General features: G+C 36.6%; 1 protein-coding gene across 1 annotated transcript in view; it reads left to right on the plus strand.

Annotated features, from left to right (window-relative positions):
* Positions 1-18,824, plus strand: part of LVRN (laeverin) — a 53,674-nt gene extending 34,850 nt beyond the window's left edge. The window contains exons 15-20 of the mRNA XM_027874994.1: positions 1,104-1,192; positions 3,807-3,917; positions 4,769-4,936; positions 6,856-6,993; positions 14,815-14,890; positions 18,268-18,824. Of these exons, the coding sequence (XP_027730795.1) occupies positions 1,104-1,192; positions 3,807-3,917; positions 4,769-4,936; positions 6,856-6,993; positions 14,815-14,890; positions 18,268-18,414 (729 nt within the window). The 3' untranslated portion in view covers positions 18,415-18,824. The remainder of the gene's footprint in view (positions 1-1,103; positions 1,193-3,806; positions 3,918-4,768; positions 4,937-6,855; positions 6,994-14,814; positions 14,891-18,267) is intronic.
* Positions 18,825-19,185: the final 361 nt, after the last annotated feature.

The raw sequence follows: 19,185 nt of genomic DNA on the forward strand, positions 1-19,185 counted from the left end.
TAACAGTTTTCTTCTTCTACTCTAGCTGGCATGTTTGTGGCAGGTCATTCTCAAGGTGACTTCTTGTGGTTCATATTCCTTGATTTCCTAATGGGTTCTACCACGGCTAAATAGCAACCCCCCCCCCAAAAAAAAAAAGTTTTGGTAGAGGACCAAGTTGAGTGGAAAATATGAGAGGGCTATTATTGAAAGATGGTCATTCTGGGAATGTGGTGTTCTGACATATGTCTTAGATTATACCTCTTAGAGTCATAATATGTAGTAGGATATCATTTCCCTTGGGAGCTAGATGTAGAATACTAAGGATTGCTAACTGTCTCTTAAAACTAAAGTTCAAAATTTTCTACTATATTTTTTAACAAGAGAATTACAATTAGTTATTTCATGAATAGTTCCTAACTTTTTGCTTTTCTTGGAATCCACTAAACTTGCTTTTAAGAATTAGGCACATAGATCAAAGGGTCTAGACTATGAACAAGAACTATAAGTCCAACAGTCATAAAAACAATTTCCTTTCTCTTGTCTCAAGATGGCTTCCAGACTGTTTAATGAGTATAAGCCTCTTAACTGGCTTTATCTATAATCAATAACAAAGAGCTTCCATTTAGTGGAGAATTCAACAGGGTTGGAGAAGTCAATGCCAGTCACTGAGTCAGTAAATATTTATTAAATATCTACTATGTGCCAGGCACCATGTTAAACACAAAGAAAGACAGAAAGGCAAAAGACAGTCTCTGTTCTTAAGGAGCTCATAATCTAAATGGAGAGACAACATGTAAACAACTATTTATAAACAGGTAATAGGATACATAGGACATAATCACCAGAGGGAAAGCACTAGAATCAAGAGAGATTAGGAATCCCTTTTAGTATCCCAGATTTAGAGAAAGTTATTAAATTTAGTCTCCTTAGTATCATGATGGACGACATATTGGGGAAAACATTTGAAACATTATGATTACTTACCACAATAAATAGAAATTTCTGAAGAAAGAAATATCAAACCTTTAATAATCTGACCATCATCTTTTTTGGTAAAAGGTAATTTTAGGCAAATTCAATATTGGTTGCTAGCAGTAACATGTTTTTCTCTGTCGTTTTAGAAATATTTATTAAAGAGACTTACCCCAATGTGGCATATTTATTCAACTAAAATTCGTGAAAATAAATTACAAGATGACATTATGAGTATGTAAGTATTATTTTAAGCATAGATGATTGAATGAAATGACTGATTTTAATAGGCAGTTCATATAGTTCATATATTTATTGACTTGAATTAGTATCGCATACATATGTATTTAATAGAGAGATTCATTGACATCCATTCATGGAAGCACTCTTACTGGGGGGGGAACCCTGAAAATTTATAATTTTGGAGATAAATGTATACGCAGAAAAGTGTGTTGTTCTACACATATAAACCTTGGGCTATTGAACCACAGCCAGGAAGTATACATACACTCCGAGTTGTTTTTCAAGTAGTAGTGATGAATCATGTGGAATAGGACCAGTCTCTTTAGTGTGATTTGAAATGCTTGGTAGGTTCAAAGGCAAACTGCATCAACAAAAAAAATCTTTCTTATCCTTGATACTTAAAATTCTGTACTTATAAAAATAACTATATGAAGTTTGTACACATTAATTTATACCTTAATATAAATAAGTTTATCTGTTCTTTTGAAAGGCATTTGGATAGGGCAAAGAAAAAAAAATAGAATAGAACCTGAAGATATGAGTAGCCTGGAAAAATAGTAGGATGAGGGTCACCATGTGTGAAGATAGATACTGAAGGAGAAAGCCAAAAGCAGCTACTGAAGACAAACTTCACCTAATATTCTCTTTTTTGCCCTGTTAAGCCACTCACACTCTTTTTTTCTGGCCTTCCATGACCAGTACCCTACATGCGTGAAATTTGTTGCTTACATTTATGGGTAGGACTAGGGAATGCAATTTGTAGATATAAAAGAGACTCCCAGAGGGGCAGTTAGGTGTCACAGTGGATAGAGCTCCGGCCTTGGAGTCAGGAGGATCTGACACTAGATACCTACTAGCTGTGTGACCCTGGGCAAGTCACTTAACCCTGATTGCCTCACAAAAAAAAAAAAAAGAGAGACTCCCTCTCTCACAGATGTGTGTGCATGTGTATGTGTGTATTTATATCTATATCCCTCAAAGATACAGGTGAAGGATATCTATCTATATCCATATATATGGGTATTTAAGGGATATCAATTATTGATATCAGTATAGATACACATACACACATATATTTTCCATTCAAGGATTATATCTGCATATAATCTGGTTAGCACCATGATCTCTCTAAGTTATCTTCTTAGACATTTTGCTTTGTCCCCATATCTCTCTATCTTAAATGTGGTACTAGAGTATGAGTTCATAGCAAAGCAATACAGTGGGTAAAAAGACAGGTTGGTAGAAGAAGGCAAAGCTTGTATGTGAGAAAGTATGTAGGTAAGTGATTTTGTAGGGGAAACAGTGAGAAATAAGCAAAGATTACAGGCCCATAGATTTAGAGTGAAAGGGATTTTAAAAATCATCTAGTATAACCCCATCATCTTACAGATGATAAAAACTTAGGTCCAGAGAAATTGTGACTCACTCAAGGCCATACAAGTCTAGTTAGTAATAAGTAGCCAAACTGGGATGTGAACTCTGGTCCTCTGATTCCAAATTTAGCACTATTTCCACTGTTAGTTGAAATATATGTTGTTTAAATGAACTGAAATGGTCCATTTTCATAAGGCCAATTCTTTGTCTCACCCCTTATCCCTTTCCAAAAAGAGCTGGGAAGTCAGGCTACATATCCTACATTGGTCATCCATTATGGATAGGATTATGGTTAGGGTATGGGAGGGATAGGAAAAGAAGACTGTGCATGCTCAGACAGACAGAAGAGCTCTGTATATGGCTCTGAACATGCATTTATTTGCATTGAATAGATTTCAGAAGGACTGAATCATGTTAGGTCAAGGTGGACTCTAGTAAAGAGTGAAGTATTAGTGACTTGCTGAATACTCATTTTTAGGTTCCCTTTCCTGTCCCCATTCTCCGTAACACAGCTAACCTTGGCCAAGAAAAAAAGAATAAAACTCGGTTTTAAGTAAAGTAGGAAGGGACTTTAGTTTTTAGAATGTTGTCTCAGGTACTTCATATACGTTATATATAATTCATTTTTTAAGGGGAGAGAAACTGAACTAACAACAGATGTGGACTGTTTGGGAAGGGAGAGAGAGGATCAGCGATTCACTGCTAACTTCCAATAAATACTAGTCTTAGAGTTGTGTTTTGTTTTGTTTTGTTTTTGGTGTCCCAGAGTCCCTCAACAAATATTTGCCCAAATCCTCACCATATTTCTTAAAATATTATTTTAATTTAAATTTTAAATTTAATTAAATTTAAATTAAATTACATTAAATTATATAATTAATTTGATCAATGTATATTATAATTATATAATTGTATGTTTTATATATAATTATATATTATATTATAATATATTATCTAATTATAATTAATTTAATTATATAATAAATAATTAAATTAAATTAATTTAAAAATTAAATTTTAAATTAAATTTAAATTTAAATATTTTTAAATATTCTTTAAAAATTCTTTAAAAATATAAAAAAATATTTCTTGAAAGTCTGTTTCTTTTTTTCTTAAAGTTGATGTTATTTGAAGGCTATTTTGAATTATTCGTCCTTTTATTAAATTGCATTCTTAGTTGAAAGGAGAACTTAGTAATGTAAAATGAACGGTTTTTCTTGTGCTTTTCTTTTAAGAACATCATTGAGAAATGTATTTAGAGCAGCATGTTGGTTGGGACTTGAAGACTGTCTACAGCTGTCAAGGGAAATTTTCTCGAAGTGGATGAATCATTCAGAGACCATTAAGTAAGAGTAATATTATAATTTTCTCCTAAATGTTTGTGCTACTTTGACACATTCCATTATACTTATTTCTCTATTCCCCAACCCTGTAATTTAGTTATTCTCTTTTATTTGGCTAACCCTTATTGCCATCTCTCCTTTCTGAAACTCCATTTTAAATTAGTGTTACATGATATGGAAGTTTGGAAATGAGCCAATGAATTATCCATCTCTCATCTAGTATTCTCTCTTGTCTCTTACTAATATTCTTGGTGTTAATTTGTATACTGATTTAATTGGTTTGATCCCAGTGTCTCTGCATCCTGCATTACTAACCACTTGCATCAATGTTTCAGTTTGTGATTATAATCTTCCAGAGGGCAATGATTTGATCTATGTTATTTTCCTTCTTCAGGATTTAACACTGTGCCATGAGTGATTAGACACAAAAAAAAAATGCTATAAATATATAAAATATATAAATGTGATAATCAATCTTTATAAATAAATACTTGTATTTACTTATACAGGCAATGTTTGAATTTTGTTTTTACCTGGATTACTCTAATAGAGTTTCTAGTGCCTCGTCTTACCATTTATTTGCTATTTCTCTCTTTCTTGTGTGCTATACTGATCTGTCTTAAGAATGTTTCTTAAACACCAATTTAGTTTCTCAACCCTATATTTCACTGATGATCAATTCTCTTATGTTCAACTTTAATGATAATTCTAAACCTTTCCTAGACCTTGTCCTTTCTAACTTTATCAAATATCATATCTCTAAGTTACTTTTTTTCTTCTTACTGTAATGTCAACTTCATGACAACTTATGGAAGCAAATAATTATGAGATATATTGTATATTATATTTTACAGAAACTCTAATCTCATTAAATATGAAGTTATGTGTTATGGTGTTGCCATGGGAAGCGATAGAGAATGGGATTTTTTATTGAGTGCTTATGAGACCGATGCACTTGAAGGCAATAGGGATGCAGTGATAAATTCAATGTGCTGCAGCAAAGATCCATGGATTCTTTATAGGTGATTATTGTCAGTTTATCTCAAAGGTTCCTAAGGGAAAAATTTATTTTAGTAACATCATTCCACTTTCCAAAAAGGAAAAAAAAATTGAACCCACCAAATCAGTGGTGAAGCAAATGTGTGTTTGGCAAGATGCAGTACATTTTGGAATTTTAAAATCGTACAACAAATTCCATTTATTTATTTATTAATTTTTTAATAAATAATTTATTGATTTTTAGTTTTCAACATTCACTTCCATAAGATTTTGAGTTTTAAATTTTCTCCCTCTCCCTCTCTTCCCTCCTCCCAAAGACAGCATGCAATCCCAATATAGGATCTACTTATACATTCATATTAAGCATATTTTCCCATTTGTCATGATGTAAAGAGCAATTAGAACTAATAGGAGGAACCATAAGAATGAAGCAATAAAACAAAAAAACAAAGGGAAAATAGAGCAAATAGTATGCTTCCATCTGCATTCAGACTCCATAGTTGTTTCTCTGGATGTGGATAATATTTTCCATCATAAGTATTTGGAGTTGTCTTAGATCTTTGCATTGCTGAGAACAACCAAGCCTATCAAAGTCAGTCATCACAGGGCGTGGCTGTTATTGTGTACAATGTTCTCCTGGTCCTGCTCATTTCACTCAGCATCAGTTCATACAAGTCTTTCCAGGTTTCTCTGAAGTTTGCCTGCTCATCACTTCTTATAGCACAATAGTATTCCACTACATTCATATATCACAACTTGTTCAGCCATTCCCCAATTGATGGGCACCCCTTCAATTTCTAATTCTTTGCCACCACGATAAGAGCGGCTATAAATATTTTTGTACAGGTGGGTCCTTTTCCCATTTTTATGATGTCTTTGGGATGCAGACCTGGAAGTGATATTGCTGGGTCAAAAGGTATGCTCAATTTTATAGCTTTTGGGGTATAGTTCCAAAAACTGCTCCCCAGAATGGTTGGATCAGTTCACAACTCCACGAACAATGCATTAGTGTTCCAATTTTCCCACATCTTCTCCAACATTTATCATTGTCCTGTTTTGTCATGTTATCCAATCTAATAGGTGTGATGTGGTATCTCAGAGTCATTTTGATTTGCATTTTTCTAATCAATAGTGATTTAGAACATTTTTTCACATAACTATAGATAGCTTTAATTTCTTCCTCTGAGAACTGCCTATTCATATCCTTTGACCATTTATCAGTTGGGGAATGATTTGTATTCTTATAAATTTGACTCAATTCTCTATACATTTTAGAAATGAGGCCTTTATCAGAGACACTTGTTTTAAAAATTCTTTCCCAGTTTTCTGCTTCCCTCCTAATCTTGGATGCATTGGCTTTGTTTGTACAAAAACTTTTCAATTTAATGTAATAAAAATTATCCATTTTCCATTTCATAATGCTCTCTATCTCTTGTTTGGTCATAAATTCTTCCCTTCTCTATAGATCTGAGAGGTAAATTATTCCTTGCTCTCCTAGTTTGCTTATAGTATCAGTCTTTATGTGTAAATCCTGTACCCATTTTGACTTTATCTTGGTATAGGGTGTAAGATGTTGGTCTATGCCCAGTTTCTGCCATGCTCTTTTCTAGTTTTCCCAACAGTTTTTGTTAAATAATGATTTCTTATCCCAGAAGCTGGAGTCTTTGGATTTATCAAATAGTAGATTACAACAGCAGATTGTTGAGTCTTTTTTTTACACCTAAAACCTAACCTATTTCACTGATCCACCACTCTATTTCTTAGTCACTACCAAGTAGTTTTAATGATTGCTGCTTTATAATACAATTTAAGATCCAGTACAGGTAGGCCGCCTTCCTTTGCATTTCTTTTCGTTAGTTCCCTTGATATTCTGGACAAATTCCATTTATTTAAACAAAATACTCAGGATTTGTTTTGAATTTTTTATGTGCACATTTGACAGGTTTATGGAATATGCTTTAGATGCAAAATTGGTCCCTTCTGAGTCACCAAAGATTATTGAAAACGTGGCAAACACTGAAGTTGGCCGGCTTGTAGCAAAGGACTTTTTAATCAACAATTGGCAAGCTGTAATGGAAAGGTAAGTTAAGAATTAGTGAGTTCTACATTGTTTGGTTCATTGGTTTCATGTGGGAAGCTCTATTCTGGTTTAGATTTGTCTCAGAAATCCTTTGAAATGATTAGAGAAAAATTTGGTACATTCTTATCGAACCACAAATTGGCAGCATGAAAAGGGGGAAAAGCCCTTTTTTTTGCCTCTGACTTGACTTCATTCTCAGTGACATGGACTCAACATGCCCTCCACTGTGCTTTGGGGTCTTAGCAGGTATTCATCAGTGGATTTTTCGAGTCTGGACCATTGTGAGGAGAAAAGGTGTTCTTTATGAAGTGGTTGTAAAAGCAAATGCATTGCTTTGTAAATTATAAAATATTTTTAGAAAAGAGAGAAATATAAATATGTTAAATAATAAGTATTAAATGTATTGTAATATACACATTTAGTAAAGAGTGGTATTTTAGGATAGATTGTGTAGCTATACGGTGTGCAAAGCATGGGTTAGTGTAGTGCATTCAACTGGGTATGGAAATTTATCTTACCCTACAGGAAAATAGGGGGGAAGGGATAGAAGGGAGGGCAGATTGGGGGAGGGGGTAATCAGAAGCAAACACTTCTGAGGAGGACAGGGTTAAAACAGAGAATAGAATAAACAGGAGGTGGGATAGGATGAAGGGAAATATAGTTAGTTTTTCACAACATGACTACTATGGAAGTATTTTGCATGACTAGATGTGTATAACCTGGAAAAACAAGAGTTAGTGTGGTGGATAGAGAACTGGCATTGGAGTTAGGAAGACCTGAGTTCACGTCCTGTCTCTGATACGTACTGGCTTTGTGGCAGTTACTGAGCAAGTTACTGAATCTTTAAGTATTCCAGACAGCTCTCTGTGAGTGTAAATTACAGAACAACTGCTGATCTACATTGGTGAAGAAAGTTTTCTTACTAGGCATTCACTACACAAATGAAATTATAGGTCTGGACCAAAAAACTGTACAAGGCACATTAGTAATGCTAAATGCTAGGAATTCAGTGAAAATGATGCCGAAGACCCTGTTCTCAAGGAGAAAACAATGCAATGGGAGGGAGAAGATGTGCAAAAATAACAAAGTAAACAACAGCTTTCAGGTGGGAGAGGGCAGGATGAAAACTGAAGTTGGAGAATGGGCCGGTTTGGTCGGAACATGTAGCATATGAAGTTAGTAAGGTAATATAGGACCACAAGCGTGGCTTGTTGTCCAACTGCGGAAGGCTTTGACTTTAAGGAAAAGGAATTTATGGTTTATTTGGTAGGTGAAAGGAAGCCATTAAAAGTTTTTAAGAAGAGGATTGATGGGATCAGTCAATAGTCAGTAAACCTTTTAGTTAGCACCTACTAAGTGCCAGACTTTGTGATAAGAGCTATTTGAATATTATCTCATTTGATCCTGACAGCCACCCTGGGAGGTTGGAGCTATTATTATTCACATTTTAAAGTTAAGAAAATTGTGGCAGAGGTAAAGTGACTTGCCTAGGGTCACACAGCTAGGAAGTATCTGAAAGTTAAGAAAACTGGCAGAGCACAAAAGTATCTGAGGCCAGATTTAAACTCGGGACTTCCTGACTTCAAAACCAGCACTCTATTCACTGTGCCACTTAACTGCCTCAACTAGGAAAAAGAATAAAATTGCAGTTTTATAAAATTGGTTTCCTTTTAAAATCTATGTATTTTCCTTGATGCATTTGAAAACATCCTTCTGAGAAGGCCTCCATAGGCTTTGCCAGACTGCTAAAGGGGTCCATGGCACACAAAAAGCTTGAGGATGATGCCTGATGTTCTGATGAATCTAGCTGTTCTAACCTTAGCTAGGGTGGTCCTTATACAACATTTCACATTGTGGACAGCAGTACTCTAAGCCTTTTCAGCTTGGTAGAGCCTGTTAGAGCTTGTGCTCAGCTAACATAATTTTTTTTTTGTTTGTTTGTTTTGTTTTTAAGATTCATTAATTAATTTATTTTTAGTTTTCAACATTCACTTCCACAAGATTTTGAGTTCCAAATTTTCTCCCCATTTTGTCCCTCCCTCCACCCCAAGACAGTGTGCATTCTGAATACTCCTTCCCCTAATCTGCCCTCCCTTCTATCCTCCCCCCCTTCTCTTATCCCCTTCCTCTTCTATTTTCCTGTAGGGCAGGATAGATTTCTATACCCCATTGCCTGTATAACTTATTTCCCAGTTGCATGTGAAAACAATTTTTTAACATTTGTTTTTAAAACTTTGGGTTCCAAAAGCTGACATAGTTTTTGATAACCCTAGATCACCTTTGGGCCGCCATTAGACACTGGAAAAAGACTTCAGTGGAGAAAAGTACTGTGAACAGTTGTGTGTGTGTTTAGGAGCATAATGGAATGTCTGTGAGCATCTAGTAAAAGGGATAGAAATACAATTCATGACCTTGTGAGCTTTGCTGAATTGTCAAATGATTTCTGCAAAGAGGCAGGGCTTATGGGAAATCCTCTAGTTTCATCTGAACATAGGACTTGGAAAGAATCTTTTTTCTTTAGACAGGATGTCAAGTCTTATTTCTCCACTCCCTGCCCACTTCTAGAGTGTGTTGTAAATTAGGATGCTTATTTTAAGAACCTGATGTATTTGGCATTCAACATTCTTTATGGCAGAGCCATAGTCATGATTATCTGGACTTTTTTATTCTATGCCATTGGGCCCCCTCCAGCCATCAGCATTTGAAAAAGTACCCATTACCTCAATCAGGCTCTGCTCTTAACTCTCTGGACTTTTCCACCTCTATCATAGTGGTCCCCTCCTACAATTGGTTAGTTCCTACTTAGAACCTCTAATTGAGGAAGTGCTGAGTCCTGCCATGCTCACTTCAAACCTGGCTCTACTCTTGACTATTCAGACATTTACATTTTTGCCTCACAGGGTTTTATGAGCTGTCTTCCCCTATGAAATATAGCTCCTTGAGGATAGGGACTATCTTTTTCTTGTATTTGTATTCTCATCACTTAGCAGAATGCTTGGCACATAGTAAACTTTTAATAAATGCTTTTTCTATCTGTCTATCTGTCTAGCTAGTTAGTCTTCATCAAAGAACCACAGAACTCCCACCCCCCAGACCGGTTGTGTGATTCAGTCTTTTGTCAATCCCTGGCCTATGGCTATAAAGGCACTATGAATGATCTATTCCAAGTAGAGCCCTGCGGAACACAAATATGGACTTTACCAGTGCTTCAGAACACTGTAGGGCCATGCATGGACTAGATGTGGCCAGCTTTTAAGAGTTTATTATTAAGTATTACTTGGGCCCAGGCAGAGGAATTTAGGAACATTGCTAGAGTCTCATATATTCTTCGGAGTAGCCATCATATCATAACAATTTTTATTTACTGACATGTTCAGTAACATTCAGATAACTCACTCTACCTCAACCAAATTGACAAAGCATGTTCAGTTTACTAATGAAAACAGTGAGTCATTCTCTCTCATCTGGGAGAAAATATTGCCATCCAAGGCTTCCAAACTCCTTCTCTCTCTTTTTTTTTTAAAGGAATATTACTTGTTTTCCTTGTGGACAATTTTACCAATCTGTTCCAACTCTTATTGTTACAGTAAAATGGAGAATTGAGAAATTATTTGGGAATTTTAATTAAAAACAAGGGTCAATCAGATTAATTTGAACTCCCAAATAATCTCTTTTCCTTCAGGACAGATTTATTTGTCCTTAATTATGCAGATAATTAAGAGAGGCTAAGTGAGATAGTGGGTAGAGGTGTGGCCTTGGAGGTGAGAAGACCGAGGCTCCTGTGCTGGGGCTGATACACACTGGTTGTGGGACCTTGGCACAGTCATTCAGCCTCTCCTTGTCATAGGCAATTCTCTAAGACCGTAAGTTAAGGAATTGTTGCTGCAGAGTAGTAGAAGCTACAATGTAGTGCCCCACACTGATGAAATAAAAGTTTTCGAACCACGTGTATTTGTATTCTGGAAATACAAAATTGTCCAGGTCATTTTTCCAATTCTTCACTTCACCTGGGTGTATTGGCAGAGGTTTAGAGTTTTGTTCATCTGTTGGCAATTTTAAAAAGAATGATTGCATTTTGATATGTTTTCTTTTATACAGAAAGTCCTAACAGCTTAGTTTTTGAGATCATATATTTATTTCTGAAATAAAGCTAGAGACTTATAGTATCATTATATTAATTTCATTCTAATTTTTCTTTCTTTTTTAATGCATCCCAAAGTCTTGTGTTTGCTTTTAAAGCTATAGTGACACTTCAGGCAGGTGTTAACTATGGCAACCTGATATTGTTTTTTCTTGGACTCTTCTGAAAATTCAGAGATGTCAGTCTGCATGAGACAGTTCAATTAGGTGTGCCTTTTTCATTTCCATGAAATTAGGTGTTCTTTGTGAAGTTTATTTTGCTGTTGGGAAGTAGAAGTGGACTCAATTAACTAGGGAGTTGTTAGAATTTGGCTTGAATGGTATACCAGGAGTCTAGAGTCTCTGACGCATGGAGACCTGTGTAAAGATGGGTTGTGGTGAACTGAGCCTACCACCACTTTGGATCATAAAATCCTGCTGCTGAACTTTACATAGAAATACCCACTAAGTTGCATGGTATTTGTAACACTTTTCCTGACACTAATTCTGATAACATATTCTAAAATGATTATGATAGTAAGCTCCCAGATACAATGTACAAAATCAGGACTTAAAGTTTCATTCAGTAATTTGCTTTTGACCACCGCCTCCCTCAGTCTTGCCTCCCTTCTCTTAGCCCCTTCCCTTTTCTTCCCCTTTCCCCTCACTACTTCTTCCCTATCTTCTATCCCCGCTCCCTTTTCTTTCCCCTTTTCCCTCCTACTGCCTAGGGGGCAAGTTAGATTTCCATACCTAACTGATTATGTTATTCCCTTCTTGAGCCAAATCTGATGAGAGTAAAGTTTAAACAATGCTCAACTCCCTCCTTTTGTGCCTTTTCCTGTAATGTAATTTATTCTTGTCTGCCTCCTCCTTTCCTTTTCTCTCAGTACATTTTCTTAGATCAGATTAATCCACTTACTGGGATCCATTTAACCCACTTGTTTAGATTTTTTTTTTAAATCATTGTCAAAGTCAACTTATATCCACCCCTTTTATGTATACCCCTCTAACATGATGTAATAGCAATACAGTTCTCAAGAGTTACAAGTGTCATCTTCCCTTGTAGGGATGTAAACAGTTTGCCCTTATTAACATGTTGCATACTTCTGTCCCATTTACCTTTTTATGTCTCTCTTGGATCTTATATTTGAAGATCAAATTTTCTGTTGAACTCTAGTCTTTTTACCAGGAAGGTTTGGAAGTCCCCTATTTCATTGAATATCCATCTCCTCCCCTAAAAGATCATGCTCATTTTCACTGGTAGTTGATCCTTGATTGTAATCCAAGCTCTTTTGCCTTACAGAATATCATATTCCACACCCTATGGTCTTTTAATGTAGAAGCTGCAAGGTCCTGTGTAATCTTGACTGTGGTTCCATGATTTTTAAAATTTTTCTTTCTGACTACTTGCAGTATTTTCTCTTTGACCTGATAATTTTGGAATTTGGCTACTATATTCTTTGGCATTTTCAATCTTTTTCAGGAAGTGATTGGTGGATTCTTTCTATGGCTATTTTACCCTCTGGTTCTAGGACCTCAGGGCAGTTTTCCTTTATGAATTCCTGAAAGATACTGTCCAGGCTCTTTTTTTCATCGTGATTTTCAGGTAGATCAATAATTTTTAAATTGTCTGTCTTGGATCAGTTTTCCAGGCCAGTTGTTTTACCAATGAAGTATTTTACGTTTTCATCTATTTTTTCATTCTTTTGTTTTTGTTTGACTGATTCTTGCTCTCTCATAGAGTCATTAGCTTCCATTTGCCCAATTCTAATTTTTAACAAATTGTTTTCTTCTATTAGATTTTGTACCTCCTTCCCCATTTGTCCAATTGTATTTTTTAGGGACTTGTTTTCTTCAGTGTACTTTTTTTTCCAGTTGGCCAATTGTATTTTTTAGGGACTTGTTTTCTTCAGTGTACTTTTTTTCCAGGTGGCCAATTGTATTTTTTAGGGACTTGTTTTCTTCAGTGTACTTTTTTTCCAGGTGGCCAATTGTATTTAAGGACTTGTTTTCTACAGTTAATTTTTGTCCTTCTAAAGCTATTGACTCTCTCTTGCATACCTCTCATTTCTTTTCCCATTTTTTCTTCTGCCTCACTCATTTGACTTTTAAAATCCTTCTTTAGCTCTTCTAAGAAAGCTTTTTAGGCTTCAGACCAGTTCATATTCCCTTTTGAGGTTCCAGATGTGGGTTTGTTGACAATGTTGTCCTCTTCAGAATTTCTGCCTTGATCTTCACTGTTTTCATAATACGAATCTATCATACATTTCTTTTTGCTCATGGTGTTTGCTTATTTCTTGACCTTTAAATAGATTAAGCTCTCCTGCTGGGGAGCAGAGGACACTGACCCAAGCTTCTTGTGTTGGGAGGCTAGGGCCTGGTCACTGGCTTTGTGTGGGGCCTCCAATGTTGGCAGTTGGAGGCTGTAGGGTTCTGGCAGCTTACCTAGTGTTGGGCTGGAATCAGCAACACTGGAACTCTATGAGTAGGATTAGGTAGTCTGGCCCCTGGAGGCTGCCTGCTTTTCCTTTCCGTTTGCTTTCTTCAGCTTCTTTCAGATGGATGGTGCAGGATGTTTATCTGCCTGGGGCCCCTTGGAGGGCTTCACAGAGTTTTGCTGAGGCCCTGGGAGAGTGCTGTAGAATGCTGAGGCACCTGGTGGTTTTCCCAGCTGGTTTCCACTAGTTCCTCCACCCTCATTGAGGCACTCAGGCATCCAGGTGTTGGTGTTTGCCTGCTCCACCACTGGATTTCAGGATCTCCTTCTGGTATGCTGAGGTGGGGCTTTCCACTAGCTTGCTGGGACACTTCCCATTCTGTACTGCTCCCCCTCCCCCAGGGCAAGAGGAGCCTTTTCCATTAATCCCTCAAGCTACCTGGGCTACTAGACTACTGTACCTGTATGTTCCAAGGTTTTTCCTGGGGTGATATTTTCTGGGCTTTCAGAGGTTGATAAGGGCAGGTAAGAGCAACTTACTTTGTACTGTACCATCTTGGCTCCCGGAAGTGGAAGCTTCATTCAGTAATTTGATTATTGGTTGAGTATAAGTTGTCTTTGGCATGATTTGAATACCTCTATACTTTTTAACAGCTTTGTCAGGTTACTGAACAGGAGGCACAAGGCAGTATTTCAACCACTGTATTTAGAGGGAAAGTAAGAGTTCAAAAGCATGAAGATGAAACATGCCACTTGTGTCCAGGTAGAGAGGTGATGAATTTAAAATGAAGAAAGAGACATACATTTTCAGATGTGGCTAATTTGGGAATTTTTTTTTTTGCCAAACTATAGAGCTAATATATTGAGGGTTGTTTTTTTGTTTTTTTTTTTTTGAACTTTTTTTTGGTGGAGGGAATGTAGTCAGAGAGACAGATTAATTTAAAAATTTTTTTTACTTGAAAAAATAAAAGTTAAAAAGAGAGAAAAGGGAAACCAGCATTTCAAATGAAAGGGGAAATTAACTTTTAAGTAAATATTGTTTTTTTCTCTTATAAAATTATCTCTATATTAACTCAAAACCTTAGAAGATCACATGTGAACAGGGTTTCATTCATAGGGGAGTTGATAAGAGATACAATTCTTTGCAGTTGGAAGATGAGGATGAATTAAAGGTTCACTTTTATCACACACATACTTTGTAAAATGTCATTTTGTCTTGCATAACTTTCCCCATTGCTGACTGGAATCTCATTGCTTTGCAGGTTTGGAAGAGAATATTTATTCATTCTAGCTGATATTCTTGCAAAACCCATACTCACAGAGTCACAGGTCCAAGAAGTAAGTACCTTGAATAATACTGGGATGGTAATATTAATAATGTTTATAGAGCAATTAAATGTTTGCAAAGTACTCTGTGTGTGTGTGTGTGTGTGTGTGTGTGTGTGTGTGTGTGTGTAGAATAGCTCATATATAATATCTTATTTTGTCCTCTTAACAGTCTTGAGAGGTAGGTGCCATTACATTATTATCTCCGTCCGTAGATGAAAAAACTGAGCCTGAGAGAAGGATGGTGTGATTTGAATGCAAGTCTTCCTGACTCCAAGTTCAGTACTCTATTCACCTAGGCCACCTAGATGTCTGAGAAATATGTGAACTGTGAAATATGATGTAGAAGGGAAAAGAAGGAAATAAGCATTTATTAAGCATCTACTATATGTCAGGCACTGTGCTAAGTGCTTTACAAATATTATCTCATTTGATCCTCATTTGATGGCTATTTGGAAACTTAGATTTTACATTTTTTAAAAATGGTACAAGTTACATATTAACAGACACATATAGCATTTTACATATATTATTATATCATTTAATCTTGCAACAATCATGTGTGAGGTAAATACTGAAGGTGTATTTATCTCCATTTTACAGATAAGGAAACTGAGCCTAAGAGGTTGTCACTTGGTCACAGTCACAGCTAGTTAAATGTTGGAAGCAAAATTCAAACCCAAATCTCTCCTGACTCTAAATCTAGAACTATTTCTAGAACACTGTATTAACTCTCAAAAACATGAATATTGTGATGTTACAAAATGCTTGTGACCTTAGTGGCACTATTATCCCTCACAGGAAAGTGATTATAATTGTTACTTATGATGCCCTAGATCTAAATAAAACAAGGGCTTTCTATATTCCAAGAGTTTTGGATGTAGTTCCAACTTGAATCTATTCAAATTCCCTGGAAATAGAATAGAGATCAGCTCTGTGATTTCATTGGCTTCTGTAGGTGTGTAGGTTGGCACTTGCCTTTCTAGGCTGAAGATAATTATCCTTGCTAGGGAAAACAGAAGCAAAAGTAGTTCTATGTTTATATTAAAATATAAAATTTTTGTTGTTTTGTTATTCAGTCATGTCCAGTTCATGGACTCTGTCCGTGGGGTTTTTTTGGCAAAGATACTGGAGTGGTTTGCCATTTCCATCTCCAAAATATAATGTATGATAATAATATAATAAGCATAAGTTTATTCTTAAGGAGCTTCTCTTGAGTAATAATTAGTTTCATGTGTTTGATCTATCCAGTAATCATCTCTAGCAATATCCGGATTTTTCTTTTTTTTAATTCACCTCTAGGGTGGTCAGTCATTTATCTCATTAGCTAGGTGGCACAGTGGAGAATGCGCTGGACCTGGAGTCAAAAAGACTCAAATCCTGTCTCAGACACTTACTAGTTGTGTGACCCTGGGCAAGACAGCTTGCTCATGATTAAGTGAGGATAATAACAGCACCTAACTCACAGGTTTGTTGTGAGGATCAAATAAGACAACAGATGTAAAGTGCTTTGCAGATCTTAAAATATGATATAAAAATTAGCTATTATTGTTCTCAAAAAGCAAAAAGCTCTTAATAAAATTTGAATATAAGGCACATTTATTACAATAGATAAAGAATAAAAATGGAATTTGCAACTAAGCCTTAGTTAGGAAAAGAATGATTATACTTAGAGTCCCTTCCTTCCCTGAGCATCAGTTTCCTTTCCCAAATAAACATTGACAGGGAAAGTCCCAGTGGCATGAATGGAGTGGTGAACTTTGGTGAAAGTGGGGTCTTCCATCTTCTGGTACTTGCTTTCTGTGGAGGTGCAGATTACTCGCTTGCTTCAGGCAACATCATGCCTGATTTTTGCCCTTAGCACAGGATGGACAGATAGCAGAAAGCAGCTCCCACACGATTCTGCTTGTTTCAAGTCCATTTTATCACTTAGCCAACAGCTGACTGGCCTTCCCTGGCTGGTTCATCCTTCCAATGGGTCACCATGACTCTCATGCACTATTGCCATGCCAGCACATTGTTGTTCATCCTTTGTTCTCAAAAAGGACCAGTGACATCATGAGGGTGATGCCTTGACTTGCTTGTGAACTGAATTTAAGTGAGGCAGAGCTTAAGAAAGTTGTCAACTTCACTCTCTCTTCCATGTTGTCCCTTCTTCTGCCCAACCTTGCCTACCCTACTCTATCAGCTCCTACCCAATACTGTCTACTCATACCCTTAGGCCTATTGCATTCTGAGAAACTAAGTCCTTTAGTATAGGGCTCTGTCTCCTTTCAGCACCTTGAAAGGAAGAAGAAAGAGGAGAGAACACTCAGTGGTTTACAAGAAACACACTTAAAATACAGAGATTCATCGTCTCTATGCATGTCATTCTCAGATCTATTTATCTAGTCCAAGCCTCTTTCTTGACCTCCAGTCTCACATCTCCAGCTGTCTATTGGACATTTTAGATTGGATGTCCCATAGACATTTTAAACTCAATTATATCTGAACTCATTGTCTTTTCCCCCAAAGTCTCACCTCTTCCTAACTGCACTGTTGAGGGCACTACCATCCTCCCAGGCTAGCAACCTAGGTGTCATGTTCAACTTTACTATCTCTCACTCACTACGTCTCATCATTTCCCAAGTCCTATCTACCTTCACAACAACTGCCTTCTATGCCTCCTTCTCTTCTCTGGCATTGTCATTACCCTGGTGCAGGCCGTCATTACCCTGGTGCAGGCCATCATCACCTCATGCCTAGATTGTTGTAGCAGCATTTATCTCTCTGCCTTATCTCTCCTCAAGTGAATCCATCCTCCACTCAAATAGTAAGATCATCTTTCTAAAGTGCAGGTCTCACCATGTCACCCCCCTCCCCCCTTTCAATAAACTCCAGTGGCTGCTTGGTACCTCTGGCATCAAACACAAAATCCTGCTTTGATTTTTAAGCCCCTTCCTATCTTTACAGTCTTCTTATATATTACTGCCCCTCTAGATACAGATGCTAGTGTCATTGACCTCTTTGCTGTTCCTTTAAGCCATATTACTGTATACTGCAATTATTGAGGCATCTAAATGGCACAGTAAATAGAGTACTGGGCCTAGAGTAAGGAATACCTGAGTTAAAATGTAGCCTCAGACACTTACTAGCTGTGTGACCTGGGGCAAGTCAGTTAACCTCTGTCTGCCTCAGTTTCCTCAATTGTAAAATGGGAACAATGATGGCATCTATCTCCCAAGGTTGTTGAGGGATTAAATGATATAATAATTAATAATTTAAAACATTTAGCATAGTTCCTGGCATATAACAGGTGCTTAACAAATACTCATTTCCTCCCTTCCTTCCTTCTACACCAAGTAGGAAATTAGATTGAGATTATTGATTGATTGTATTTTCTCTTCTAGTTAGAGCAATTTTTCGGTAACATACTAGGAGAGGAAGCCAGGATTATACTTCATGAGCACTTTCAAGCAAAAATGAAGGTGAATCAGCAAAATGACAGGAAGATTGCTCGAATTGCTGACTGGTTAAAGAAAAACATGGCTGATTAACCCTTTAATCCACAGAGTGGTTTGCTCCCATTTTTATTCTGCAATGTTCTGCGGTTAGTGTGACTACACATTCTATTGAGTGTTGGAAGAGTCCACCTTTCCTGCTCAAAGAATCCTGTTTTGGCTTTGGTATCCTCTAGGGTATACTCACGATTTTGTCGACAAAGAAGACAGGAAAAACCATTGTTTTGTTCGATGGTGATTCAGGGAAGATTTTCATTTGCAATAAACTTGTAGAATTTTAAAAAATGAATTATAGACTCTAAAGAGTCCACCTTTCCTGCTTCCAACCAAAGAAGCCTGTTTTGGATTTGGCATCCTTTAACTCAGGGTACACTAAGGATTTTATGAATGAAAAGGACAAGAAAAACCATTGTTTCATTCAGTGGTGATTTCAGGGAAGATTCTCATTTGCAATAAACTTATAGAATATTTTTAAAAGATTATTTTTTAAAATGAATCCAAGACAGTCTGTTCTTGTCTGTTTTTAGTTTCACTGGAATTTTAAAACATTGGATTGGCACTAATGAAAAGTACATTGTTTCTGTAGGGAAATAAATGTCAACAGTCTTCTGGGGGGGGTGGCGTCGATCTAGATGTCTCCTAGGAACAATGCTAGAAGCAATAACATGACAATGTTGTGTAACATTCACTCCTAGTCTGAGGTGCCAGAAGGAAAAGGGAAGCAAAACTGGGGAAGAAAACATGGAAGAGATTATGGAGAGTGTGTGTGTGTGTGTGTGTGTGTGTGTGTGTGTGTGTGTGTGTGTG

This window comes from Vombatus ursinus, unplaced genomic scaffold (genome assembly GCF_900497805.2).
Source record: "Vombatus ursinus unplaced genomic scaffold, bare-nosed wombat genome assembly UNPS02014807.1, whole genome shotgun sequence".
Classification (NCBI taxonomy): Eukaryota; Metazoa; Chordata; class Mammalia; order Diprotodontia; family Vombatidae; genus Vombatus; species Vombatus ursinus.